The sequence below is a fragment of the Salarias fasciatus genome, chromosome 10 (assembly GCF_902148845.1).
Source record: "Salarias fasciatus chromosome 10, fSalaFa1.1, whole genome shotgun sequence".
NCBI classification, from domain to species: domain Eukaryota; kingdom Metazoa; phylum Chordata; class Actinopteri; order Blenniiformes; family Blenniidae; genus Salarias; species Salarias fasciatus.
Genome location: NC_043754.1, coordinates 11,872,634 through 11,899,595, shown reverse-complemented (window position 1 = coordinate 11,899,595; position 26,962 = coordinate 11,872,634). Strand labels below are relative to the sequence as shown.

General features: G+C 42.7%; 4 protein-coding genes across 5 annotated transcripts; all 4 read right to left on the bottom strand.

Annotated features, from left to right (window-relative positions):
- Positions 1 to 1,511: 1,511 nt before the first annotated feature.
- On the bottom strand, positions 1,512 to 5,052 carry LOC115395692 (mucin-5AC-like). The gene has a single exon (XM_030101325.1). The coding sequence runs from the start codon at positions 4,847 to 4,849 to the stop codon at positions 1,829 to 1,831; it is 3,021 nt and encodes a 1,006-aa protein (XP_029957185.1). The 5' UTR covers positions 4,850 to 5,052; the 3' UTR covers positions 1,512 to 1,828.
- A 2,198-nt stretch (positions 5,053 to 7,250) lies between these two features.
- On the bottom strand, positions 7,251 to 10,606 carry LOC115395629 (organic solute transporter subunit alpha-like). The gene is made up of 8 exons (XM_030101249.1): positions 10,528 to 10,606; positions 10,192 to 10,343; positions 9,999 to 10,072; positions 8,852 to 9,010; positions 8,556 to 8,667; positions 8,094 to 8,240; positions 7,495 to 7,600; positions 7,251 to 7,411 (listed from the first exon to the last, which is right to left on the bottom strand). Exons 1-8 carry the CDS (start codon positions 10,604 to 10,606, stop codon positions 7,251 to 7,253), a joined length of 990 nt encoding a protein of 329 aa, XP_029957109.1.
- A 2,810-nt stretch (positions 10,607 to 13,416) lies between these two features.
- On the bottom strand, positions 13,417 to 18,990 carry LOC115395858 (palmitoyltransferase ZDHHC20-like). 2 transcript variants are annotated; one of them, XM_030101518.1, is made up of 13 exons: positions 18,867 to 18,990; positions 17,599 to 17,625; positions 17,370 to 17,464; positions 17,169 to 17,289; positions 16,314 to 16,383; positions 16,127 to 16,159; positions 15,766 to 15,886; positions 15,268 to 15,400; positions 15,056 to 15,182; positions 14,863 to 14,949; positions 14,677 to 14,756; positions 14,536 to 14,582; positions 13,417 to 14,460 (listed from the first exon to the last, which is right to left on the bottom strand). In XM_030101518.1, the coding sequence occupies exons 1-12, from the start codon at positions 18,982 to 18,984 to the stop codon at positions 14,539 to 14,541; spliced, it is 1,056 nt and encodes a 351-aa protein (XP_029957378.1). In that variant the 5' UTR covers positions 18,985 to 18,990; the 3' UTR covers positions 13,417 to 14,460; positions 14,536 to 14,538. The 2 variants fall into 2 exon arrangements, with proteins under 2 accessions (XP_029957378.1, XP_029957377.1); XM_030101517.1 differs by having other exon boundaries at positions 13,417 to 14,582.
- Positions 18,991 to 22,611: 3,621 nt separating this feature from the next.
- On the bottom strand, positions 22,612 to 25,610 carry LOC115396081 (choline-phosphate cytidylyltransferase B-like). Its single transcript, XM_030101846.1, has 8 exons — positions 25,521 to 25,610; positions 24,426 to 24,525; positions 24,202 to 24,318; positions 23,945 to 24,096; positions 23,758 to 23,836; positions 23,527 to 23,669; positions 23,225 to 23,413; positions 22,612 to 22,862 (listed from the first exon to the last, which is right to left on the bottom strand). Exons 1-8 carry the CDS (start codon positions 25,608 to 25,610, stop codon positions 22,632 to 22,634), a joined length of 1,101 nt encoding a protein of 366 aa, XP_029957706.1. The 3' UTR covers positions 22,612 to 22,631.
- Between the last annotated feature and the right edge of the window lie 1,352 nt (positions 25,611 to 26,962).

The following is a 26,962-nucleotide window of genomic DNA, read 5'->3' as shown; positions in this document are numbered from 1 at the left end:
TTATTCCCAGATTACAGGTGTTAATAATCAGGACGGCTATGTTGTTTCGGCGCCTGAGGGGGAGACTGTTCTCGGTGATGCCCTCTGCATCAGCACCTGGTGTGGTGAAACCCTCGTGTTTTTCTCAGGCGAATGGTGGTCCTCTTTTTCTCAGCTCGCAGCCTCTGGCTTCAAAGCAGACAAAGCCCCTTTTTGTGTCACCTCTGCCATCACTTTTTTTCATCAAACAAAATAAACTCACCCCGAGGCCTTCGCTCCTTATTTCTAACTCCAGACTTCTCTTCACACAAACTCATGACTCGGATCAGCATCTCATCCTTAACCTCAGCTTTCACACTTCTCTGTCTCTGCTGTGAGAATTGCTTCTTAAAGATTTTCCCAGACTCAGTATGGCTTTTATAGTCGACTCTTTCCATTTCCGTCCTCTGCAGTGACATTGAAGTTTTGTCCAAAATCAGATGATCTAATCAAGTTTGAGAGTTATCATTCGGCACACGTGCATTCAGTGCATTTTGCACTAAGAATAGCAATGACACACATACTCCAGCCATTTCCCTGATAATAGGGTATGTGTGTTAAAGCGTTTTCCATCGCAGCTGATTGGCTAGCCTCTGCTGACATTCATGTGCTCACTATTCAGGTCAGTGAGCTTGGAGTGTGGACGTTGCACGACAATCTGAGCCTCAGCTGTAGTAATATATAGAGTGAAAAATGTAAAATGTGTGTCATCCTCTCCACTTTGACCCTGATTTTTTTCCTTACATGACATGAGCATCGCAATTTCCAACATATTGACAGAAAAAAAAAAATGTAATGCACAACTTCAACAGATCTTATCTTGCTAAGTACTCATACTGTTTTATTGATTAAATACGAAACAGAACAACATAGATAAGTCTCTACACAGAGATACTGTTCTCGTCTGAGTATAATTAGGGTAAAGATGTGCCAGTGTACGAGCTGGAGATCTCATCTCACCACCCTCCGTCTCTGTGTCGCTCGAATGTCCACAGCAGCCATTCAGAATGGCTTGCTGTCCGCTGTCCATTTCTTTGAAAGGAGTTATTTCCATTCTGCCCTCGGAACAACCGTCCCTCCCACAATTCACAGTGAGATCTGACATTGTTACATATGAGCAGGCAGACACACAGGCGCTGTACAGTTCAACATCTTGTGCAAAAAAAATAATGGCACGTTTTCTGCTACATAGATCCAGAGATAGGTGTGGAATGTAAATTTGGTTCTTGCATCTTTTTCTTTTTTTTTTTTTTATACATTAATAGAGCTCCTGCGGGTTCATCTCCTGGCATAAATAAAATTTAAAGGGACAGGTTATTATCAAAGAGACTTGCTGGAAAGAAAGACAAAAAGACGATTCCTACAAAATGTGGGAGTAACAAAAGTTAAAATCACTGTAGAAAAGACTGAACAAAGTCTGAGAGTCTGTAGGAAAAGCACCCTTTGAAAGGCACTTGCCCATGTGTGAGTGACGGTTCCCAGACCACCTTTTATCTTGCTTATCCTCAGTCACTGATGCTGCTGTGTGTTCAGGTGTGGCCCCGAACCTTTCCTGAGAACACATCCAGTTAGCCGAGCACCAGAGAGCCCGAGTTGTTACTGTGGCTCCCCCAGGGATGTTTTGTGCTTGAGTGCTGACAGCCTCCTCGACTCTGTTACTGTCGCCTACATGGTAGTGAAGCCAAGAGATGAGAGATAAACAAGCCAAGAGTTGCTGTATAGAAACGTGAGCTGTAAAATTGCAGTATAGAAGGGGAAAAAAAAGCTGCAGTCTGACTCTTTATCCGTGGAATTGATTGATTCAGTCCAATTATTTTCTTATCTGAGAACTGCCTGTAGATGCAGGTTTATTACCAGCCCTGCGGACAGGAACCTTGGACACTGGGATCTTGGTACGAGGGGGCTCCTTCGACTGAGGAATTTGGGAGGCTGTATGAGACTGTGCGCCGTGTTTCACAGGGATCTTTGAGTCACGTCCTGAAGCGGTGGAGACTTTCGGTTGTTGCGGACTCTCCTCCGGGCTGTGTTTTGATGGAGGCGATTTTGCTTCAACAGCACTATGCTTCTCTTTGCTCCCTGCATCATGTGAGTTGAAATCGGGCTTCTCCTCCTCCAGCACAGGAGTTGGCGGGTCCCTGATGGGCTCTTCGTCAGCATGCTGGCTGTCCCGTACAGGCAGCTTGCCCACTCTACTTCCCCCAACAACAGGTATCTTGCTCAGCCCCGACGGCCTTGGTTGTGCAGTCTTCTTTTCTTTGGATGGCCCCTGGAGGTTCCTTTGTGTCTCGTTAGGCTGTTCTTCTGTTTTGAACGGAGGTGATTGGACTCCATGTGCACCCGTGCTGTTGGGAGGAGCCGGTCCGGGCGCAGGGGTAGAAAGAGGAGAAGTGACTGGGCAAGGCATGGTGACAAGTGCAGAAGGTGCTTTAGATTGAGAAGCTGGGATCTGAGCAGGGGCAGGAATGTCTTTAGATACTGGAATTGGCACAGAAGCGGAAGCAGGAGCGTCTGTAGCTACTGGAGCTGGGGTAACAGCAGTGAAAGGATGAGCTTTCAGAACAGAAACAGGGATCTGTACTGGGGAATGGGGCGGTTTAGACTGAGAAACTTGCATTTGAACAGGAGCAGTTGAATCTTTAGTTACAGAAACTGGGACTTGGGCCGGGGAGGGAGAGGTTTTAGGTTGAGTGTCTTGCATTGGAGCAGAAGCAGGCAGATCTTTACATACAGAGACGGGGATAGGAGTGGACACAGCAGGGGATTTAGATTGAGCTACTGGGACCTGACTAAGAGCAGCAGGTGTCGGTGAAGCTGAGGAAACGGCAACTCGAGTGGCGGGGGCTGAAATTGGCTCAGGGGTAGGGGGGATCTTATCAGAAGAAGACGGCACAGAGGTGGGTTTAGTTGTGAGAGAGGCCTTATCTAAAGAAACTGCAGATGATATTGGAAAAGATGCAGGGCCCGGAAGAGTTTTAGGTATGACAGGCACAGTAGAGGAGGGAGAAACCTCCGGAACATGTGAGGAACGGGTTTTGCTTAGATCCATTGGGGAAGAAGTTGGCATCGGCTTGGATGTGGTTGCAGACACCGAGCTGGAGACTGCAGCTGACGTGCTAAGTGTTGTCGTCTTAGAGACAGAAGCCAATGCAGGAGAGGACGGTTTGGTTGTAACTGAACAGGCTGATGTTACGATCACCGCTTTAGAATCTCCTCCAGCTACACCTCTGGATTTGTCAGAGGTGGATGTTTGCAGGTTCAAACTGCTTGCCAAATCCAGTTTATCAGGTGGTGGTTGTGTAGGGGCGACAGAGATGGGAGGGCTGCGGGTGACAGGTGCAGGTTTATCTGATGGAGAGGATGAAGTGGCTACAGAACTGGGTGTACTTACGGAAGCATTCATTTTTGGAGGTACTGCAGTCTCTGAAGCCAGTTTGGCAGCGGTGGCAGTGAGAACTGGGCTGACTAAGGGAGCCTTGGCTACAGTAGATGGGGTTGTCGAAGGACCTGGGGCAACTGTTGAGGTGGTGCTCTGTACAGATTTAATCGCCGTCGATGAAGAAGTTAAAGGAGATGAAAAGCCTGTTAATGTTGCAGGCGCATTTGAGGGTTTGATTGCAGCAGGCGCAGGAGTTGATGATATTTTGATGTTGGCAGTCAGCTCAGAGGTTGGAGTAGAGTCCGAACTCAGCTTGACAGACTGAGTGGTCAAAGTGGAAGATTTGGTGAAAGTTGTGATGATGGAGCTCGGCTTGGAAATGGGAGACGAGACGGAAGTTGTCTTCATCGGAGGCGTGAGGGGTTTGGGTGAAGCCGCTGTGGGGATGGCTACAGGCGAGGGTTTCACAGGAACAGCCGTGCTGACAAACGTGGAAGTCAGCTGTGGGGGAACGGTGGGTTTGGAGAAGACAGACGTAAATGTCGGCGTGACTTCAGTCACTGCGGCGCTGGCGGCGCTGCTGGCTTTCCCCCACTCTGCTTCCACATCGGCCATGATGTCTCCCCCGGTTATTGAGTCAAAGGTCAGGAGAGAGGAGATGTCTGCGAGCAAGGAGCTCAGGCTTGTATCGCCGGGTACCAACGGAGGTTCAGGTGTGGACAGAGGTGTTACGTGCTCAGTAGTTTTACTCACATCGCCTGGCGTCACTGGAGTCTTTGACGGGGACGTGGCTGCACTGTCTTGAGCCGTTAAGCTCCTGAAAGGTTCACAGGTCTCTGTGTCTGGACTGTCCAGAGAGCGAGGCTGGGATTTGGGTGTGAGGGTGAGGTCCTCCTTGATGATTTCCACGCTGTTGGCACGTGAGGACATGAGAAGTGGGCTCGGAGGAGCTTCCTTCCTGTCGTCTTTGTCTTTCGATCGAAACTTAACACTGCCAAAAAGACCCTTGAGCCCACGGCGCTGTCGCCCCACGGGCTGCGAGACGGTCTGGACTCTGCGATCACCCACTCCTCTTCGGCCGCCTCTCAGTAGCGACAGGAAGCTGAGAGACTTGGCCGAGCTGGCAGAGGAAATGGAGGTGCGAGCGGGAGCGGCAGCCAGAACGCCATCATCGCTAAGTGGCTCCTCCTCAGCCTGCTCGCTCTCTCCTTGACTCACCTCCTGCTCCTTCTCCTTGTCTGGCTCCTGCTCCGAATCTTGTGCAGGAGTGTCCGATAATCCATCCATGGTCCTGCTCCTGATAACAGGCGACTTGTTGTTTCCATCTCCTTTGCTTCGAATAGAAAAGATGTTACCTGGCTTGCGTTTGCCGAACAGCTTGAATCCTTTTCTGATTTTCCCACTTGGCTGTGATTCACCAGGCGGGGGTTCCGTGTTCTCCATTTGTACATCCATCGTCTCCGCGTTTTCCCCCTCTGTCTCCGTCTTCAGCTATAATTCTCCCGTCAGTGGATGGAGCATTTATATCCAGACCTTTTATTCCCGTGTGCAGAGCCTCCGCTCTCCCACTCTTGAGCTCAGTGCGTTTCTTTATCAGCCGCCTGTATCCCTCCCACTGTCTATCTCTCCCATCCAGCCCTTTCTCCTCTATTTCTCCCTCGAAAGCCCCTCCCCTTTGCCTCATTTTTTTTGTCTGGCTGCCTTCCCTGGTTGCCATAGCAACTGAGGAGCTAAGCAGCTTTCGTCAGCAATGCAGAGCCAGGGGCTCTGCCATCAAACCACCCTGAACGCAGCTTTCTCTTCCTCGCCGTCTGATGACTGTGTTTACATAAACAACACAGACAAACACTCCATTAATAGGGCCACATTATGAATTCTGAATGATCTGGTTTTATGTAATCATCAAATCCAGATGATTGCAGTGCGCATCAATGTACAGCCTAACGACCTGTTTATGGAATTGGTTTACTCTTATTCTGAATAACTATAGCAGCAACAAATGAGTTTAAAAAAAATAAACTTAAAGTTATAAAAGTAGAATGCTATTCATACTTGGTTGTATGATTACATTTTTTTTTTATTTGATGAGCTGGATAAAACTAATTGTTGCATAATGTCAGCATTTATTAATATCTGACATATAGAAAATTTAATTTATGATTCTTATGAGTATGCCTTTTGTAGAATTATGGCGCACATGGTGATCATTGTTATAAAAGAGTGAACCATTCTGAATCATTCAGCAATTTAAAACCAATACATTTTATTAGATTAGAATACACACTGTGTGTTTACTTTCAGACACAGAGAGAAGATAAATGTCCAGTCTGTGTGCCGCAAACGCAAACACACAGTATGTATTTAATATTTTATACATTTATTAATTTCTGATATGTCTTATCTGTGTGGTGGCCTTGAATTAAGACACAGTTCTGTTAATAAGGCATGTGAAGTGAAGCAGGAGGCTGCCTGTTTTTTTCTTTTAGTTAGCAGGTTAACGACTGAGGTTATGGCAAGGAACCGGTGCGACCTCTGGTGGTTGACTTTAGAAACAACATGCGGCACGGCTTCTTAAAGTGTATCCGAAAAAATAAAAGCTGCTGTCTCATCCACATGTATCCTCTGGCCCAAATAAGTCTGTAAAAGTGGGTCAGCACTCTTTGAACAAATCTGCCAAGCTTTTTTTTTTTTTTTTAATGTTTTCAGATGCAGAGAGGACTTTATGAAATGAATGAGTCACAGGCTCCCTGAAATGTGTTCACGATCACTTGGTTTCTAAATCTTTGTGAGACAAGTGTCCATTTTTTTTAACTTCTGCATTTCTTATTGCCCAGTTCAAGTGGCAGCATGTCTGCTGTCAAACACACATATGTTCAACACATCTACTGAGTCATGTTTAGGCTCCTGTGTTTTAGCTGGCACATCAAATTGAAGAATAGCAATCTGGAGTCAAACCTTTTACAGAAACTTAGTGGTCAATAATTTTTAATTTTTGGCATTAAATAGATGTTACGTTCACATGCAGGATTGTGGGAGAGCACCGGAGTACTTGGAGGAAAACAAACACACACAAACACGGGAAAAACATTCAAACTGCCCACAGGAGGCCTGGTTGGTACTTGAACCCGGACCACTGCAGACCATTTATTTTAGTTATGTAGTTATATTTATGTAATTAACATAAGAAATTACTGTACAAACAACACATCAACTGCACCACTTCATCCAACTTTGTGCTGCACACATACACACACACACACACACACACACACATGTAAACAGACATTTGTAAGTAACGCTGTCATTCTGATGCACACGCACACACACCTACAGTATAAATAGTGTAAAAAAAATCAGATCACAGATGTACAATCCATGCCTGAAATGCCAGTTTGGTCACAAACTTTTGGTTACATGTGTCTTGATTCCCTGTGTTTTGTATTTTGGCTCAGTTTCTGTCCTAAAGAGCATAAAAAAGAAGAAAAAAAATCTATTTCTAATACATCTAATTTTAAAAAATCAAGTCTCAGCAAAATGAATAATCATAAAAATGTGTTTCTCTCCTACAGCGACAGTTTGTTCTCACATATTAACTCATTCAAAATCTCTAAAAACATTCAAACTCATGAGTGGGCAACATTTCTTTTGAGGACTAGTGTGGTGTTTCCTGAAGACAACTCATGATGATGACTCATGATAAATGAGTGATTTCAGTCTGAAAAGTACATTTAACGTGTTTTCTTTACAGTTAGATAACAGAATGAGGTAAAAAGTTCATCCCTGATGTTCTCCTAACTTGCATGACTGTCAAAGAGCGGCGTTGCCTTTCGCAGTTTCCCCGACCCCGACTCCTCTCCTAGACGTCGCGCTCGATGAGAGCTGCCTGCAGGTCAGTCTTTTTGTTCTCTTCGTTGTCATGCGCCTCGCAGGGAAGCGGGTCATATGTGCGATGGTAGAACGAGCGGGTGATCAGGCTGATTATAAACATCTCCATGATCATCATCTGCTGACTCAGCACTGCAGGACGGAGGCAAAGAATCAAAATGGAAACGTTGTGGGGAAATTATTTCACAGCACACATCGGCGAAGAGGTTTCTTACTGGATCCACGAGCTTGAGAGGAGAGTGGAGGAGCACAGGCGATGGTTCCGTCTAAGGCCAGGATGTTAATGATTGATGTCTGCAGCTGACTCAACACGAGTATCAGCTAAGGAGAAAATTACAGCCGTGATTTAGTTGGACAGAGGACAGCAAGTACAAAATACATAATGCATTCCCCACCAACTTAACAGGTTAACTTAAATAAGAAACCAAACCAATAAGGGCAATTCTGCATGACCCAGTGCAGCAATGGTTAACACTGCTGGAGCTTTTTATAGGGAGTTCTCATGTTCTTTCTGTTCCTCTGAGGGTTTTTCTCTCTCAACCTTCACCTGGAGAAAGTATTTATGGTGAATTGATGAATAGAAAACAAACAAATATGCAACTGTGAGACTAAAATAATGAAATAGTTTAGTTCTGTTAAATGTTCAAAACTAAAGAATTCTAAAACAATCTATTATTTATGCTCCAACGGTGAACCAGATTGGAAGTGTCTCATAAAGCAGCTGAAGTTGCTGTTCTATTGGGTTGCACAAACATGTAACGAGAGAGTTTTCACCATGAAAAATAGTGGATATAGTGTTAGAACTGTGACTCACTTGGTACATGGCATACTTGGGTACCATTTTCAGGCTGCGCAGGAATCTGTTTATGTTCATAAAGATGATAGCGACAGGCCAGAGGGAGGTGATGGTCAGGACACCGATGAATGGGTTGATCCATATGGCTGTGCCAGTGATCTCTAGCTGTGGAGAGAAGCAAAAGTTTAAAAAATCCAATCTAAATTTAAATTGGGTAACACTTTACTTGAAGCACCCCTGTATAACACATTATAAGTACATTATAGCATTGTATAACTATAGTCATAAACACTCATAAATGATCACAATGCTTTATAACATCTGAACCTAACCCTAATCCTAATCCTATGCTGTATAGTGGGTTATAAAGCATTGTGATCATTTATGAGTTTTTTGAAGCTGGGTGCTTCAAGTAAAGTGTTACCTTAAATTGGATGATATGTACAATCAGATAAGTAGAGAGACTTGTGAAACACTCACATCTGAAAGATCGAAGTAACCATTTGTCCACAGAACAACGGAGAGAACAGAGAGCACTGTTTTTAGGATGGCGTACTGGAGGCTTCCTATCTTCAGGATGAACAGCATCCGTCTAATAATCACACAGAAAGAGCAACAGTTTAACTATTAATGACTATAAGAGTGGATGATGATGAATAATAAATAACAGTGGGAAGACATTAGTCTGCAGATCATGGGCTGTCGGCTCTAAAAAGGAATAATCATATGGAATTATAGAAGGCAGAGCTTTGTGTGTAGATGTGCAGGGGACGTACCGGGACATGGGCACATGGGGCAAACAGCAGCAGCAGCAGCAGCAGGGCCCGGTGTTGATCCGAAAGGGTTCACCACCGAAGCGCTTCAGAAAAGCCGTGCTGCCCCCCATTTCCTCAATCATCAGGATCAAGACTTTGTACACCACGACTGCAAAATAGCTGCAGACAGAGAGAGAGAAACAGACCATCACTGAAAAACAAGTCCAAAAAACTTCATAATTCATTTAAATGAAAATAAGGCCTGTACAGGGGTTCTTATCTGGTTCCGATGAATCGCAGTGGCATAAACACACATGTTGACACACTTCCCCCTATCTGACTTCATGTTAATCTCATCCGGAGGTCCTGACCCACTACTGTCTTGTCTGATTATCTTCTTCCAGAAGAGCGCCTTCTTCTGCGATTATATCACGCCGGTTATCTCATTTGTCTGATTTTGTGCAATTTACTAGCGCAACTGTGTTAGTTGTGAATCAATATGAATGAATTCCTGAACAGAAGAAGACTGGGAGTTCCCAGAGAAATATCCCACAGAATGCATGCATACACACACTCTGCACATAAAAAGCCACACTTGAACATTTTCTGCTTTGTAATTAAGAAATGTCTCAGATTTGAACAAGAATGGATTGTTTTTCTTTTGTTGGTGTGTGTTTTCATTGGCTCCATAAAAACATGGAAAAAGCCTCTCTGGCATGTCGCGCAGGGCGTACTGCCTCAGTTCGTGTTTGCAATGATTTGCCAAGTTGTTTTTCTGTTATCTCCATCTTAAGACACATGTAGAACATTTACTCTGTGGTCACGAAGAAAAAAAACCCTTCAGTTCACTGTAACGTGTAACATATGACTACTGGAGTCGGCTGAAGTGCGTTTTGTCTCTTCAACATTCTCAACAAGAATTATACAACATGTTCAGCACACACAGCGATTCACAAACTCTCTTTTAGTGTCACACAACTCAGGAAGGAGTTAAACACAAATGCCCCTTCTCTGTTTCTTAATTAAAGAACAAGTTCAAACACGTTATTCAATGATTTATAAAGAACATGACGGCACCATGTCCCGCTTTTTGGGAAGCACCGGCCAAAACGATCGAGGAATTACTTTACCGGGCTGCCAATGTGAGAGCTGTTGGGAGAAAACTCACCAGTTTGAGGTCATGTCTGTGATCATCACCGCCCGTGGAATCCACATCCCAAAGCACGACATAGTGGCGATTACCTGGAACAGAGGGAGACCATACTCAGCACAAGAAAAGTAACATCGACAGACTGTTCTAATGTGTTTCATTCTGCTCGTGAGTCTGATAATATTTACAGTGGAATTCGCAGCCTACTTACTGGCGCTGCACCACTGATCCAAATCAGAGTGGTCTTCTTGGGGTAGTCAAGTTTTTTATAAATATAGATGCATTGTTCCAGGTACAGCAGCAGGGAGACCGAGGACATGAAGGTGAGCATCGCGTACAAGCAAAATTCAAACGTGTCCAGTTCTGGTAGAAAGCAGGAGTAGAGGAGATGGATGAAGAGATGGGTTTGGATTACAGAATAACATCATTTGAAATGAATTAGTCATTCAAAACAAATAAAGTTTTTGCCAAATGTAGTAATGATGCCTCTGCTGCACACAGATGAGTCAGGAAACACCATCACTCAGGTGTAACGCAGGTGACTTACGCTTCAGCATGTCACCCGCCAGTGGCGGGTCTTTCCGCAAACAAGCCGGATGAATGGTGTTGTTCAGGGTTTCCTCCATGGCAGGCAGATATTCCGCTCCAACAGTTTAGAGAGAAATCAGCCTAAAAAGAAACGTTCAGCGGCTGGTGTCAGGAGAAAATGAGAGAGAGGAGCTTGTCCCCCTTCACATCGCAGTGTGTGCCGGCTGGATCCTCGGCAGGAGTGTACTTTACACTTCCAGAGTCACTAAAGAAGTGACGGCGGGATGGCTGGTCGGGACGTTTATGAGGACCCATAACAGCTCGCATTTATTCACTGCAATTAAAAGGAAACACACACACACACACACACACACACACACACACACACACACACACACACACACACACACACACACACACACACACACACACACACACACCAAGGCCAGTGGTTTAGTGAGCGCGGTGAGGCCTGGGGAGTGTGTAAAGCCAGGTGAACTTTGACAGGGCGTGTTGTTCCTTTGACTGTGGAAAATAAAAAGATAAAAATATTTCTGCCATATGAGCTCTATTTTAGAGTGTGGCTCCGTTTAGAGATTCAAGTATACACACGCCTTGCTTCTCAAATGGGCTTTTGATTTCATCACTGTGTCAATATGAATATATAGGTTAATATGTGTGCTGCCATCAGATTTTTTTTAATATAAATCAACAGTATTATGTTGAAATTTCATTGTAAAATCATTCTAGGTATTTGTCCAACAGTTACGTGTATATGAAGTATTTTTATTGTACGATTTATTGCCTGCAAATCCAAAGCGGAAGTGAATGACAACATCTTAAGGAAGGGTTGGAAAACAGAGCTGAACTTTATCTGTGAAGGATTTACACAGCGGTGAATGGCACTCGGGTCATTCAACTTCTCCTGGCAAATCATCTGAAGTCACGCCCGGCCGGCTCAGTGAACACACTGAAGGAGACGTCTGACCCGTTCCGGAGTCTTGAAGGAGTGAAGGACGTTCGTGAGTATTATCTCTAAACAGATCATGAAGTCCTCACAGCATTGTTCAACGCTATCAGATTAACATCTTCTTCACCTTGAATTAAATCTGCCTGTTCAACAGGTATTTTATTGATAAGTAAACTATTGAACTCCTCCTGACAAAGAAACTCTGAGGTGACCAATAAACATTTCTAACATTTCCCCTCTTTTAATTCAGTGATCACATATTCAGCTTTCTTTCAAAAACCCTCACAAGCCTTCCATTCAAGGAGTCATGAGAACTCCCTCATTTCACAAATATCCGTCTCCTGATATGCTCAAATCCAATAAGCAATCCCAATTTTCCAGCTTGGAAGTGGTAAACATGCATAAAAATTATAATATGGTCTAAATATTCATTTGCTTAATAATTGTGCACACAGTATGAAACACTTCTACTCCTGTCACATTTTCTCTCACACACTCTCATCCTTTTCACTTATTCATCAAGTATAAGGGTCTGTGGTCACCCACTAACAGAAAGATAGAGCTGTGTCTTCTTGATTATGATAGATGTTGTAATGTGTTAAATGATCTGAGCCAGACGGAGCATGAAGATGTTAAACAAAAGAGGACCAGGGATGGAGCCTTGAGGAACACCATGAGTGATTTTCAGAACTGAAGCTCTCGATGTGTCACTGCTCACATTAACGTCTTTTCAGCACTTTAATAAGTCCAGTCTCAGTGCTATGGTTTTACTTAAATCCACACTCAACAACAGAAAAATCATTTTGTGTTGTATAAAAAGCAGCTTTTCAATAATCTTCCCCCTAAAGGCGGGTTGGATGTGTGCGTCAGACTGAGTGCTCGTGGTTTGTGTCATGTTTGCACATTGTCTCTGTGCACAAGTTTTCCCTCGGGGCTAAGTTTGATTCTCATGGTCCAAGCATTTTTAAGTTTGAGGTGAATTGATGGCCTTAAATTGAGGAAATAGGAGTAATTTTGAATCTTATATCGGTAAGTGAGGCAAATCAGATGTATGTTATTCGAGAGACCCTGGTAAAGTCTGGTTATGATGAACATGTGGAGGGGGATTATCGTGATCCTGAAAAGAGGTTTTTGTGCCAGTTTGGACTTTTAATTCCCATCATAGCATCATTTAAAAAGAAAAAAAGACTGCTTTTGTAGTTTCTTACATTTTATTTATTGTTACAGATCAAAGTTACGCAGCATGAACACATTTCACAATAAAAAAACAAAACAAAACAATTTACAGGTTAAATTACACGAACATGTCAAACTGCCCGAAGATGCTTGAACTCTAGTAATTTCCCAAAGTGGAATTTCTGTGAAACATTGTTTTCAGAACATGCAATGATCAGCTTATGTGTTTAGGACGAATATGACGTGATTTCATTGGACTTTGCGATCAAAATATTTCCCAGAAAGGCTACAAACTTTATAATGCTAGTTTTGGATATACGACGGTGTTTCAGTTGAGATATTTATATAAAAATTAACTTACTGCTGGAAGGATGTGCCACGGGTTCATTTAACCCATAAACATCTTTACTCTGTCCGAGGTGAACGCGACAGGAGTGCGAACGCAGGTTCAGTCAGTGCAGTTAGTCATTAACGGCAGCGAACACACTCGCATCGGGAGAATCTCTGCACAGAACGGTTATCTGGTGGTCATTCACACAAAGCCTTTATTGCGCCGTGTGTCATTGCCACGAGCAGGAATGTAAAATGATGAAAAAGGGCAACGACTCGGAGAAAAGCAGTGTGTGATGACACTCTTTCGCCACCAACACACACTGCTATACACACACACACACACACACACACACACACACACACACTCACTCAACCTTATCTCTCCCTTGCCGTTTAGGCTCAAGGACGCAGTGGAACCAACGTCCATAATTTTTTTAAAGCGTCAATTCGTTTGTGCTCTTTGCCTTTCAAACACAATAAAACCTCATGATGAGACCAGTTAAATCAGGACTAAATAAATTCACCAACAGATAAGAAAAACATCTCTCTCCAATCCACCGTGCCTTGAGAAGATTAAAGGAACAGAAGTGACCTGAAGCATTGAAGACAAAACAATAATAGGCCAAACAAAGCGTTTAAATTGCAAGATAAAGTATGTAAGCGAAAAATAAAGCAAGTTGTAAATATTTGTAGTGCAATAAGGAAAAAAATGGCAATCTTTTTTATCATATCAGCCCTACAGAGCATTGATTAGTCATGTCTTAAAGTATTTGTTTGGTATGAGATTAAATTAAAAAAAATATTTGGTCCTCAGATTTTAAACTTGAATCTGCACATTTACTCAGTATAGAAAAGAAACGTAACTGCAAAAACAAATAAATACAGTAAAAAGTGTAAACAGAAAGACTTTCCCATAAATATATTCAAACATGTAAACTAAATTTGCGACCAAGTGAGAGGTGACTACTGGTCTTCATAATTGCACTGTGCTTGGAGTTCAGAGCCGATCAAACATGCCGACAGCAGAGGAAGGGTCTCACCTTTTTGTGTTAAACGTGTAAATCTGACTTCCTCAGCTCCACAAACAGAACCCGCTTCCAGCTGCGATCGTTAAACATTCGATTAATACTGATAAAAGGTTGAATTTCCTCAAGTGTGTAAAGTGGTTATTGTGTCTTGACAAAAACAATACAGACGGAAAACTGGCCGACGGAGCCTTATAGTAAACGTTTGAGAGTCTTTGGCGAAGCAGCAAAGACGAAATCCCCTCGGCGTCAGACCGGTGCGGTCTGCACGCCCGCTGTACAGCCTCTGTCAATATGACATGGGAGGGAGGATGGGTGGACCGCTCGGCGCAACAGAAACAGCTGGTTGGAGGCTCTTCCCGGAGCGTGGAATGAGAGTGGAGGACGGCTCCTGCGGCGGCGCTGCTTGTATAAGGCGTCATACGTGGCCTGCGGGTGTTTCTGCGACCTGCCGCCGCCGACGGAGCAGGGATTAACACGGGAGCGGGACGAAGCGGCGGGGGAAGGAAACGTGTCCTCTTACCCTCTATGGCTCGCTCTCCACGGATACAGAGACGGTGTGTTCGCCGTCTGAAAGGACACGGTATGGTTATGAACAACTGGGGTCAGTCACAAAAAAAATAAAATAAAATACACAGGGGTGCCAGAAAAGGCTGCAACACACCAGTCTTTTCTTTGCTGAGCTCCTCCGTGTGTTGCACGTTGTTAGCGATCACACAGGAGTTGGCCTCTCCATCAGCAGGGCTGCGAAAAGAGAACAGAGTTCCAGCGAAGATCAACACACAGCAGACCAAACTAGAAGGATTCTGGGGGAAAAAAAAAAAAAAAAAACAGATTTATATTTGACAACCTTTTGCCATTTTGTTGGAGCACGCTGTTTGCTTGTTCAGGATCTATGTGCACCAATCTGGTGACAAAGGAGTGTCCGTCTCCCAGACTGGGGGGAAAAAAAAAAAAAACACAGGATCTCACGTGTATGAGAGACACAGTAGATGTTTCGCAGTTCATCCAAATCGATCTAATATCAAGGATAACTGACTCACGCTGAGAAAACAGGGAAGAACCAGTGCTTGGCCTGGTCTCCAAACACCTCGGCTACATTCCGGCTGAAGCCCAGAGAAAAGCCGTTCTTGTCGGGTCCGTTTGCGAAGACGGGGGCCCTGAACGCCTCTGAAAGAGAATTTACCTGGTGACTGGCTGTTTCCTGGTAACACACAGACAAGTTAAACGGCATCGCCGGTGCAGTTCTTGTTACCGATGGTGGTTCTGTTCTTCCCCACCAGCCACAGGTGGTAGCTGAGGAGCGACACCACGCTGATGAAGAACAGGGCCGCCACAAAAAACAGGAACAGGATGTGGAATTTGGCGTGTGTGTTGGGTTCCTGTTTCTTCACGGAGCAAAGGGAAACATGAACGAGGCATTAGCGGTGGCCTTATCAGTCTGGAGGAAAGCATTTAAGGTCATCTTGGCTCAAAAGGCGAGTCCAAGTTGATTTTATTGTTGCATCTGTCTGATGGATATTTCAAAATCGCGGGACGGCCCCGCCCACTGCTGTCTTCGCGTATTTTGCAATAAAAATTATGCTAACTCACTGCCGGACTCTGGGCTAGAGAACACTGTCTGGTGTCAAGTGAGCACTAAGGTGGATCCTCTGATAAGCGACCACATGACACACTCACGCCACGGTGACAGTTTTAGGAAGAGCAGTTGGTGAAATCATGTTAATACTGAGAGGAAGGTTTATGTACTTACGGTCCAGAACTTGATGAAATACTGGACAACCGTTGCACAAATGACTAAACAGTAGAGCGACGCGTAGGCCAGAAACAGAACAAAGTACTTGTAGTTTGAAAACCCCACACAGTTATTGACCCTGAAACAGAGCAGGAAGCAGAAAGTAAAGGAAGGTCACCGTTAAATCAGTTTCATCTGTTTATCAGGTGCAGCAAGAGCGAGAGCAACAAGTTACAACTCATTAAAGTAACTGATTAAATGTATGAATGAACTCCAGATAAATCCACCCAACAGCACACAAGGCTTTTTAGTGGTAACTTTTAAATCAAGAGAAGCACAGACAAGAAAAAGGAAAAGAAAGGTATGAAACAGCTCCTACCAGGGGCAGTGATGGTCCATTTTTAGCACACACCTTCAGATTATGAGAAAGGAAAACACAAATCACTGTCACTTCATCCACTTTAACATGTACATCAAAAACAGATCAGGGCGACTTTATTCAGCTCTACAGAAACCTGTAAAGGTTCATTTGAACTGATCGTTACAATAACAGCACATCCACTCACATCTCACATGTTGAGCAGTGATGGCAGCGGTCAGGCTTGATCACCTGGCAGATGTCACAGTATCGGACGGCTGTGAGGAGAAAGGGATGAAGTCCAGTGTGACACAACGTCGTCTGTTATATAGAACGTTTGTGAACGAGGGGGTAAATAAATGAAATGTGAAATAAAGTTTTTTTCAGGACCAGCCGAGGAGATGAAAAAGGAACCAAAACAAGAAGAACAATAAAAATGTTGAAAATAAACTGGACCTCAATGTTTGTTGGTTTCACCCTCTGCTCCTTTATTTTCATTTTTCCTCTCCAGCTTTTTCATTCGTGTGTTTGAATCCCTTTTAAATCTTTAAACAGTTTCTCCTCCATTCGGGCATCTCAGCGGAGCTCGGTGGGTGACGTGAGGATTGTTGATTAGCCCACGAACTGGCTGCACCCCGTGGAGGAAACTGCAAGCACCTGAGGCCAATTAACACTCCTCACGCGCCCTTTTCCGTAAACACAGGACAGGCGAGTGTGATATTCATTAGCAGGGGAAACGGCAGCCTGTCACTTCTGCTCAAAAGGGGAAGACGGTGTAGCAACACATTTATGCAATCTCATGTCAGCTGCTTAAAATAAGAGAGAACTTCTCTTTTTTTTTTTTTTTTACAGAGGAATAGTGTTTCAGAGGGTTTGTTTTTTTATAGTCTCTTCAAAGCAGCATCTTCAGAGTGGCTATGTGACAAACCGGAATTACCGTGAACACTGTTCTGCTTTTTCACTGGCTCGGCCCGCCGGGAGAGAACGGGACTAAAATGAGTTTGACGCCCCTGATTCAGTGTTTTTGTAATAAAGGGTAACGATGCTGTGATGACAGACTCACCTCCTCCAGCTGTGCGTGTGTAAATCGGTAAATTCTTGGCCACTTTCTTGAGGATCTCCTGCTGTACCTGGGCTCGCTCCTCTTGTTCGTACAGTTCCTTTTCTGCTCTGGGCAGAACGAACTGCAGGGAAACATCAGGCTAAAGTCATTTTAAATCCAAACACTGAACACAAAATAAGACGTGCACAAATGCACACTTACTGCTTTTGAAGGGCTGGCTGGTTTTGACCAGATGGTTTTCCAGTACGCCCATATAAACAGGAAGAGGGCAATATGAAAGATGATCAAATAGCAAACTGTTGGAGCAAAGAGTGGAAGAGGATCTAAGTTAATGTAACGTGCTATTTCTGAAGAGCAAGTAAAATGAAACGACTACAATGATTTGATAAGTAAATGGAGAAAGGAACAGTGTGTTTGTGGGACCACGTACTTCGTTCTGCATTACTTGTGATTGTGTCTGCATGGGGAAGAGAGAAAATATATTAGAGAACAGTAATGAATGTCCTCAGACTCGAGTACACACAGACACACAAACGCACACACGGGCGCTCTCTCTCTCTCTCGCACCATGCGGCAGCAGCCTGGCACGGCCAGCGGAGATCCACCATTGACAGAGAGCTTTGTTTGGGCAGCAGGGATGTCCCGGTCCTGACCACAGCAGCTGAGCTGCAGACGTAACTACAGTACGACTACAGATTGTTCTCATCAGCTCAGGCCTGACACAAACTGTACGAAAGGTCACTGAGAGTTGGGGAAATGCATGTCACTGCACTCACAACTTAGCAATAAAAAGTTAAATAAATACTCAGCTTTTAACAAACTGGACTAAATTGACATAGTTTGTTAAAATTTGGAGCAGTTTTTTTTATGTACATATAATTATCATAGTTGATTAGGAGATAAAGTTAGTGAATTTAAAGTGAATGTGCTTAAAGATAATAAAACTATTGCAAATAACAATAAACCCTATCTTTTACAATTTAAAAAATCTTGTGTGATGTCTGTCAATGAATATTAATTAGTATTCAGTGCTTTTTGTTCCTTAGCTTATGGATAATTTACTCCATTTGACAGGCATTTCCTGCAAGAACAACAAAAGCATCAGTGGTTATCACTTTTAATGAATTTACAAATAAACAACTATGGACATAGTAACAGATATTATTTTATCTGTCTTCCTACAAGTACTGTCGATGATCTCTGGTTACCTGAAAAAGAAAACTATATAAAAATAATTAATCTTGCTCAATTCAGAAGCACAGTAAATTTAACTAATTATTTAACTAACTAACTTTTTATTAATATTTTTATTCGGCTAAATTGAATAAAGTTTAACTTATTATTACTTAACACTTGACATTGCACAACTTTACCAGAGGAGAACTGTGAAAGTTATACAAACCTGCTTTTTAATGTTTAACACTGTTAATCGCAACACAAAAGTTAAGAGAAGAAGCCAGCGTTTTCTCTGATCAATGGAAAATGTTATCGGTGAGACGTATGCACATGTTGTAGTAATAAGATGTTTTAAAGAAAGTGACTTATTAGGGAGAAATCAGAGGACTGCTGCTGTCCGCGGTCTGATTTCAAGTCTCACTTCAAGCAGCCTGTCAAAGTTGGTAGCCCCGTACTGTCAACACGAGTGCGGATACGACCCCGCGACGGCTGAAAATCCTTAAAAAAAGTGAGAGTACTTACACACACACAGCTCCACCACATAGGCGTAATAAGACCATCCGACCACCAGATTAATAAAGACGGCAGGTACCCAGTTTATAACCCGTTTACAGCACCTCAGCGCATGAGAAGGCGCCATCTTTAATCCGTGTAGGGCATTAGCTGAGCATGACGTCATAGCAAAGGTTTATACGAGCGGGCCGAAGAGCCAAGAAGCTCAAGATGATTCACCTCCATAAATTAAGTTTGGCACGTTTGTTATTTAATAGTTTTTATTTATATTTAATTCTCCTCCATTGAATTCAGTTTTTTTTTTTTTACTGTCGTTACAGTTGAACAAAACGATAACTTGAAGCAGTGCCTTGTTCTGTGTGTCTAAGTGACAAACCTGAGGTCATTCAAGCGAGCATATCTTGAGTTTCGTCATCTTTGTCTGCGTGAACATTAAAGTTGACGAAAGTTGTGATTTCATGTATTTTTTTTTTCTTTCTGTTTTTTCAGCGAGCTTGCTCATGTCGTCATATACAATACTATATTTTTGCTAAATCCGTCCCGTCCCTCCTCGTTACTAACAAGTGCCCTGCTCCTGACCGGCTGTTATTGATGGACGTCAAGTACATCCAATCAGTGACAGTTTAAATCAGTTCATTTATTTCCCCATCTGTGAGTGGATGTGGCGGATTTTAGGCTGAAAACATGAGCATGGATCAGTGTTTGCTTGTCAAAGCAAGACTTGCTTTTCTTGCTGCAAATTCTCAGTATTTTCCTCAGTTTCTAAGTTGTGGTATTTTAGAAAGAGATCTTTTGTTCTTCGATGTTCATGACACATGTCTGCAAACCATATATAAGTCAGTTTATATTGCTATTTACTGAGGGTTTAGAATTTCAGTGAATTTCTTGAAGTCCTGTAACTGAAGGAAAAAGGAAGATGAATGCATAAAAAGCATGAAATGAGCACAAATCAGAAGTCTATACGGTGAAAAGAGGAATTGCAAAAAAAAAAAAAAAAAAGACATGTCACGCGTTTTATTTTCTGAAGTACAAGAAACTTTGGTGGTTACGATGCTTTTCATTTATTTATTTTTAAAGGAAACTCGCTTGTTTTGGCTCTCCCCCAAGCTTGTTTCTGCCACGGTGTCTGGCAACCCTGGATGGAAACCACCTGGATTTTTATTTCATTTTATTTTATTTATTTTATAAGTTTTTTTTAATACAAAACGTGAGTGGTAAGTAAAATCACACAAAATCAAAAAACTGTGTTGTTTAAAGAGACATGAAGTTTTCATTTGTGTCCAGCTGAGGGCAGACGAGACCAGATCAGCTCAGTACTTGCTCAGTGATGGCTTGTTTCGTAAGTATGGCCCGTTACCACTATATTTTCAAGTCATTCTTTATCTGTTTGAAGTGAGTTATGCTATACAATTACTCACTTGTATGTTTTGTTTTTCACTTAATCCAGAGAACCAAACATATATTGGCAACTAAAATCACTTAATCCTCTTTATACTTGTCATTACTAGAAAATGTAGTCTTTTGCAGTTACTTACTAGTCACAATATTCCATTCGAAGACAGGAGAGAAAAATACAAGCCAAAGTCAAAATAATAATATATAATAAAAAATGATATATTTTCACTGCCTTTGGTGCATTGTTTTAAAATTTGTTTACTTTAGCTGACCCCATGAAAGAAAAATGGCTGTGACTTTCATGCTTTATCTCCACTTTGTGGGGTATCATTATTTGTTTTGTGAGATTTGTTGAATTATCCAAGAGGAAGTCCTTCATTTCTGCAGCGGCCAGCAATCAAATTTAACTTGACCTGTGTGTGTGTGTGTGTGTGTGTGTGTGTGTGTGTGTGTGTGTGTGTGTGTGAATAGTGTAAATACAGATGTTTCTTTTTTTTTCCTTCACTCATAACTCTATTCCTGGAGTACATTTTATGTACTGTACATCCTGTACATGAGCTGTTGCGAGATCAATAAAAGCAATCTTATCTTCTTATCTAATCTGAAAATAAAGATTTGGGGAGCAACAATATAGAAAATCATGATGAATCATTTATGATTGCAAAATCCAGGTATGTATGCGTCCATAAAGGACAATAAATTCAACTTGTTTCAGCTTTACTTATATAGTGACAAATACAACACAGTCATTTCTTGGCACTTGTGACTGTGGAAAGGAAAAACTCCTTTTTAAACAGAGAAACCTTTGCAGAACCAGGCTCGGAGGTGGCGGCTTTCTGCTCTTCCAGGTGGGGTGAGGGGACAGAAAGAGAGGAAAGGATAGGACTGACAGATTGATTCTCAGAATCAGCTCAGCATTGATTCAACTATACCACCTTGTCCAGAGCTCTGTTTATTAGGAGATAAAAAAAAGTGCTCACCAAAGGTTTCAAAAAAGTATTTCTACTACTTTTTAAACAAACCATCTACCATGATTTCGAGAACACAATAAAAATATGAATGACAAAAAAAGGTCTTAAGCCTGGCCTTGAAAGAACAGACTGTGTTGGCCTCCCTAACTGAAACTAGGAGCTTGTTCCACATGACAGGAGCCTGACAGCTGAAAGCTCTGCCTCCTGTTCTGCTTTTAGAGAACCTAGAAACCCTCCAGTAAACCAGCACTCTCAGAACAAAGTGTCCTCCTAGGGCAATATGGGACTAACAGCTCTTTAAGATATGATGGGGCCTGGTTGTTCAGCGCTTTATAGATTAAAAGAAGGATTTTAAATTCTATTCTATATTTAAACAGGAAGCCAGTGAACAGAAGTTTATATTGGGCTGAGATGATCTCTCCTGCTGGTTCTCTTCAGAACTCTTGCTGCAGCACTTTGAACCAGTTGAAGACTTTTTAGACAGTTGTTGGGGCCCCTTGATAACAGGGAATTACAATAGTCTACTCTGGAGGCAACACATGCATGGATTAATTTCCCACATGTTCCCAATATTAGAAATATTGCACAGGTGAAAGAAGGAGGTATTAAAGACCTGTTTGATGTGGGAGTTAAAGGATAAGTCCTGGTCGAAAGTCACTTCCAAGTTCCTCACAGTGTTAAAGTAACACCATCCAGAGTCAATACATGTTTATATGATTTTTCTGTCAGGTGTTTTGGACCAAATGCGATAAACTTCTTTTTTATCCGAATTTAGAAAAGGAAAATTCACACTCATCCAGGTTTTTATGTCTTTAAGACAAGCTTCTAGTTTGACAAGTTGATCGATGTCATCTGGCCTCATAGATTAGTAGATTTGTGTATCATCTGCATAACAGTGGAAGTTAATGTAGTGTTTCCTGATGCTACAGGAAGTATGTACAATGTGAAGAGTGTAGGTCTTAGGACAGAACCCTGTGGAACTCCATGTCTGACTTTAAAGCTGGAGAGTTATCATTAACATTAACGAAGTGGAACCTGTCTGCTAAATATCATCAAAACCAGTTTAATGGTGTCCCTTCAATCTTGATAACATATTCTAGTTGTGACTGTGTCAATAGGTTGCTGTTGTTTTCCCTTCTAGACCTGAAATATACCTAATTTTCAGAGTGAGCAGATTGTCTTGGCTAGCTGACACAAATTATGTGGAAGGAAAATAGACAGAAAACACATTCAAGTTAAATCTTAATGTTACATGTTTATTTTTTGAAATTTAAAGACACATTATTTACATTAGAATATTTCACCTGTGCTCCACTGTGCCAATAATAATAAATTAACATGACTTTTGATTAATGACGTTAGATTAATGACGGTCATTGAAGAAGTAGACGGCCGAAGTGCGACAAGCTCATTGTACATGTCTGCTGTATGTAGAGGCAGCTCTGAAAGAGGAGCGCTTCCCCTTCTTGCGTGAGGAGGGTGAGGATGGAGAGGAAGGTGGGGAGGCAGAGGCAGAGGAGGGGAAGGAGTCGGGAGAGACCGAACGTGTTCGGGTGGGGCTGCTGCTGGGGGAGGCTCGGGGGGAAGTGTAGGGCGAGAGAGCCTGGAGCATCCGGCCACTCCTCTCCTGAATCACATGCTGGACGGAGACAGAAAACAGGCAGAGTTTCACTGAGATGGATTCATGTTGTGTTTGGCTCATACTGTTTTGAGTGATACTGTTGTTTTTCAGCAAAGTGAAACCTTTACTTTTTTTTTCATCATAAATAATACTGATGGATGAATGATTTGCAATTCACGTTTTACCTCGGTCGAGTCCTTTCAAGTTAACTTTTGTCTCTTACATTCATGAAGTCAACTTGCATTGTCACTGGTTGGCCAAATATTTTTATGCCTTTCGTGGCAGAATTAACTTTTAGCCAAGAAACACTTCATCTAGCTGAAATCAGCTTCATTCCATCAGGCGCAGTATTCCAGCGTCTCATATTAAAGCATATTTACCCAGGCACCATCCGGTCCAAAAAGCTCCAGGAAGTTGCTGATGAACTCTCTGGACTTCTCTTCCCATTTATGGATGAGGTCCTGGCTCTTCTCCTCCACTCTGTGAACCAAGTGTTTGGACTTTTCCTCCACTGTACGGACTGTTTCCTTCATTTTGTCCACCTGGTTCTGGAGTCGGTACTTTTTCTCCTGTGGAGAAAGTCAAAGTACGATGTTTGCTGCTGCTTGCTGAATTTAGATAGAGCTCTAGATTTACTCAAACGGTTTTCTTTACATTGATGAAAAAAAAGCTGTTTTCTCACATTAATAAAGCCAACGTTTAGTTCCCGAGCAGTGTAGCCTCTTTGCAGGTTTCGTCGGACGTAGATGTCATAATCTCGGACGATGCGAGTGATCAGATCAGATGTGGAGATGCCCTCCGTCCTCTGAGTGGCCACGAACATTCCTGAAACGAACACACGGTGTGACTCAGCGACACAAACTACATTATTACACAAGAACGACTCCGTGGCGGGAAGAATCTTTCTCTTTACCTGCTTCCTTGATGTGTTTGTAAACGTCCTCCGATCCTGCAGACGTGTACGGGATGTCGTCATGCGCCACAAAGTCGATCTATCAGACACGCACGGAAAGGCTCAGACTGATGAATGCTTATCTCTCTTGTTGACTCTGTATCACAGTGCAAGGAGCCATGTGTCCCGTTATTGCATGACCTTTGACCTTATGCAACTTGAGGAACTCCGTGGTGAGGGTCCAGGGCGCGTCCCGCACCACCTCGTCGACGTAGCGACAGTGCCTGAGGGCGTCGTAGCGCTCGTCCTCCGTCATCACCGTGTAGCCCTTGAACTTGTGGGTGAGTTCATCGCTGCACACTGCAGGCGCACAAAGACAAGAGGTGAAAACGGCGTGCAGGAAGTCACCTGAAGCGAGGTTGATTTAATTCACCGTTGGAGGAAAGAGTGTAGTTCGTGTTTCACCTCCCACTATCAGGTGAGTGTTGGGGAAGACGTTTTTGGCCTGCATCAGAGCTCGAGCGTGGCCCGAGTGGAAAAGATCGAAGATTCCGTCAGCGTAGACTCGCACTGGACGGTGGGCTGCAGGATGAAAGAACATCATCTTTAAACAAGTACAATTGTCCTGATGACTAAACTACACATCCAGAGTTAATATCGCGTTATCATCCAATGCTCTCAGTGATAACCTGGTGTTCCTCTTTTTGCTTGAGCAATGGTCAGTTTTTCATGGGGGACTTCCAACTCGCAGCCCGTAGATTTGGCGAAAGCTGCCGGCTCCCGCAGAGCCTGAACACAGAAAGGAGACAGACGGGGAAAGAGGTTAAAGCCTCTGAACCTTGTGCTGCATGTTGGTAGTTGAGTTCACATCCTTGATGTATCTATCAACATGTGAATGCTTAGGATCGACTTTCCCAGTTTACCTAACCTGTGTGTGTTTGGAGCGTGGGAAAAAGAAGGTGTCACCTGCACTCATGCTGCTTTTGATAAACGAAAGCGCACGCAGAAAGACAACATAAAGCCACGCGGCCACTGCAGCATTGAGAATGTAATGTTCCAATAGAAGCGGGTGCTTCCAAAGGGTTGAGACCACCTAGTTTCAGTTTAAGACGGCTCTGAAGGCTCTCGGCACTCTGTAGTCACGAGGAGCCTAATAGCCGATGGACTTTGTGTTGTGTGGCGATACATCGATGCACCTTTATCTTCTGTGACATAATAAATACTTTGAACTCACGTTTAAAGGGGCTCTTGTCTCCGCGATTGCATAAAAGTGTACAATTGTTTATTTTGATGAATTGCACATTACTCATTGCACATTTTGTTCCATGATCTTTGTCATTTGAAAGAAATTGAATCTTTACCCCCTGAAGTAAAGCGTCAGATACACAGTCTTAATGATTTGCACAATACAGACAATAACACTGCAGAAGATGTTGTAGGAATATAAACTAAGTCACTTCCAACCATGGTGTGTTTACCACAAAAACAATTAATCTTTTAGTTATACCGAATTACTTAATCAATCATGCCGTGTAACATTTCTTAGAACTTTACACGTAGCTTTCCAGGCATAAAGGACTCAGCTCTACTTTGTTAGAGTTATAAAATTTCCCAGGTAAAATATCTCCAGTGGGAAATTGAAAACTAGTTAAAAAATAACAGAGACATTTTCACTTTGTGTCTTTACTTCTTCTTATCTCCACATAGAAAAGTGGACAAAAATGACAAAGCCAGGATCTCCCTGAAGGGATTTTCTTGGTTTATTCCACCAGAAGCTGACTTACCCTGCTCTGGCGTCGTCTCTGGTTACGTGGGGTTTGTTGTTGTTGTTGCTGCTGGGTGTTGTTTCCTCGGCCTCGTCTCTTTCCAGCCATCCTGGAGGTTTTTGTTGGCCTCCCACACACCTGCTGCTTCTCCCGCCTGGCCTTACTGGAACACACAGGGTCGACTTTCACACTGTGTGTCTCTTTTCAAGCATGCATCCTACCAGCCAGCCCCGTTCACGGCTGATTGGAGTGAGCAAAGTTCAAGCCACTCTGTTGAAGGCGTTTCAGAAAAGCACAGGCTGTGTTTTCAGTCAATACTGAGCAAGAGGAGACTGTCTTTTCTTTGGGTCATAGACCAGATGTCTCACCATTACGTTCCCTGATATTAAAAACGCACAAACCTTTTACGTCTTTTCATGTCTGTGGGACAGAGATGAATAGTTTTCAGTGGGACACTGAACGCAGGGTGAATTTAGATCAGCCATGTTGAAAGTTTCAGACGTCCTTTGGAACCAAACACAGACCATTAATCGAAACATATGTCAAAGTTGTCCCAAGTTCGCCATGCTGGCGTTTGGGTCCATCTTATAATCAATAACCTGCTCTTGTGCCTTCTTGTTGCAGCTGTTTGAGTGACCCAGTCTGTCTGAACCTTACTGCTTGTTTAAAATACCACATAAGCTGCAGCTTCACCCTGTTTTAACACCATATGATACCAGCAACTTTTAATATTTTATTTCATTAGCTGTATTATTGTCTTATTTCTTTTCAAGACTTTTGTACATTCTATTCTTAATATATTTATATCTTTCATTCAGTTTCATGTGGTTTTGCAATATAATATGCTTTGAATTTCTCTTTGATTTCACTTATTTCTGTCAAATCATTCTTAGTGTTTCTTTTTTCTTTTGTTCTTGAAATTTGATTGATTTTATTGTGTTTATAGAAATGTGTTTCAGCATTTCAGTTCAGGAAAATTAATTTAAAATGATACAATAATATTCATTTGGCTCTGAAATCTCCATGGACACCTGCTGTGCTTCTGCCAACCTGACTATGTTTCAGGTTTACACACAATATAACAGTCACACCACGATTAATATCTTTATCGTGTTTACATAAACACAAGGTTAATCTTTGAACCTTTATTACGATGAAGAAGCAGACACAGGATGTAATATGTGCCAAGTACTACATAACACTGATTTATCAGAGCAAGAATAATTTCATCATTACTAAAGCACAAGTTTAAACAAAATGAATGTATTATTTTTTCATTTACTTTCTTTTTGCATCATCCAAGCCGTCGCTGAGCAGCAGTTGAATAGTTGCTCAAACACATGAATGATTCACCCTGAAACACTCCACTGAAACTCGCACAAGTTTACGACAGCCAGAAGTCGCACCTTCAACTGCGGCTGCTGTTAAATCGTCATCACATTTTTATCGTGCGCTGCACA

Coding starts and splice junctions, on each gene's coding strand:
- LOC115395692 (XM_030101325.1), bottom strand. CDS start 4,849: ATGGATGTACAAATGGAGAACACGGAACCCCCGCCTGGTGAATCACAG.
- LOC115396081 (XM_030101846.1), bottom strand. CDS start 25,610: ATGGCTGGAAAGAGACGAGGCCGAGGAAACAACACCCAGCAGCAACAA. Junction 24,526..25,520: donor AGAGACGACGCCAGAGCAGG/GTAAGTCAGCTT, acceptor TTCTGTGTTCAG/GCTCTGCGGGAGCCGGCAGC. Junction 24,097..24,201: donor CACTCACCTGATAGTGGGAG/GTGAAACACGAA, acceptor GTGCGCCTGCAG/TGTGCAGCGATGAACTCACC.
- LOC115395858 (XM_030101517.1), bottom strand. CDS start 18,984: ATGGCGCCTTCTCATGCGCTGAGGTGCTGTAAACGGGTTATAAACTGG. Junction 16,384..17,168: donor CACACGCACAGCTGGAGGAG/GTGAGTCTGTCA, acceptor TTCTCCTCACAG/CCGTCCGATACTGTGACATC. Junction 14,950..15,055: donor TTCTTCCCTGTTTTCTCAGC/GTGAGTCAGTTA, acceptor TTTTCCCCCCAG/TCTGGGAGACGGACACTCCT.
- LOC115395629 (XM_030101249.1), bottom strand. CDS start 10,606: ATGGAGGAAACCCTGAACAACACCATTCATCCGGCTTGTTTGCGGAAA. Junction 10,073..10,191: donor GGATCAGTGGTGCAGCGCCA/GTAAGTAGGCTG, acceptor CCTCTGTTCCAG/GTAATCGCCACTATGTCGTG. Junction 9,011..9,998: donor ACAGACATGACCTCAAACTG/GTGAGTTTTCTC, acceptor CTCTGTCTGCAG/CTATTTTGCAGTCGTGGTGT.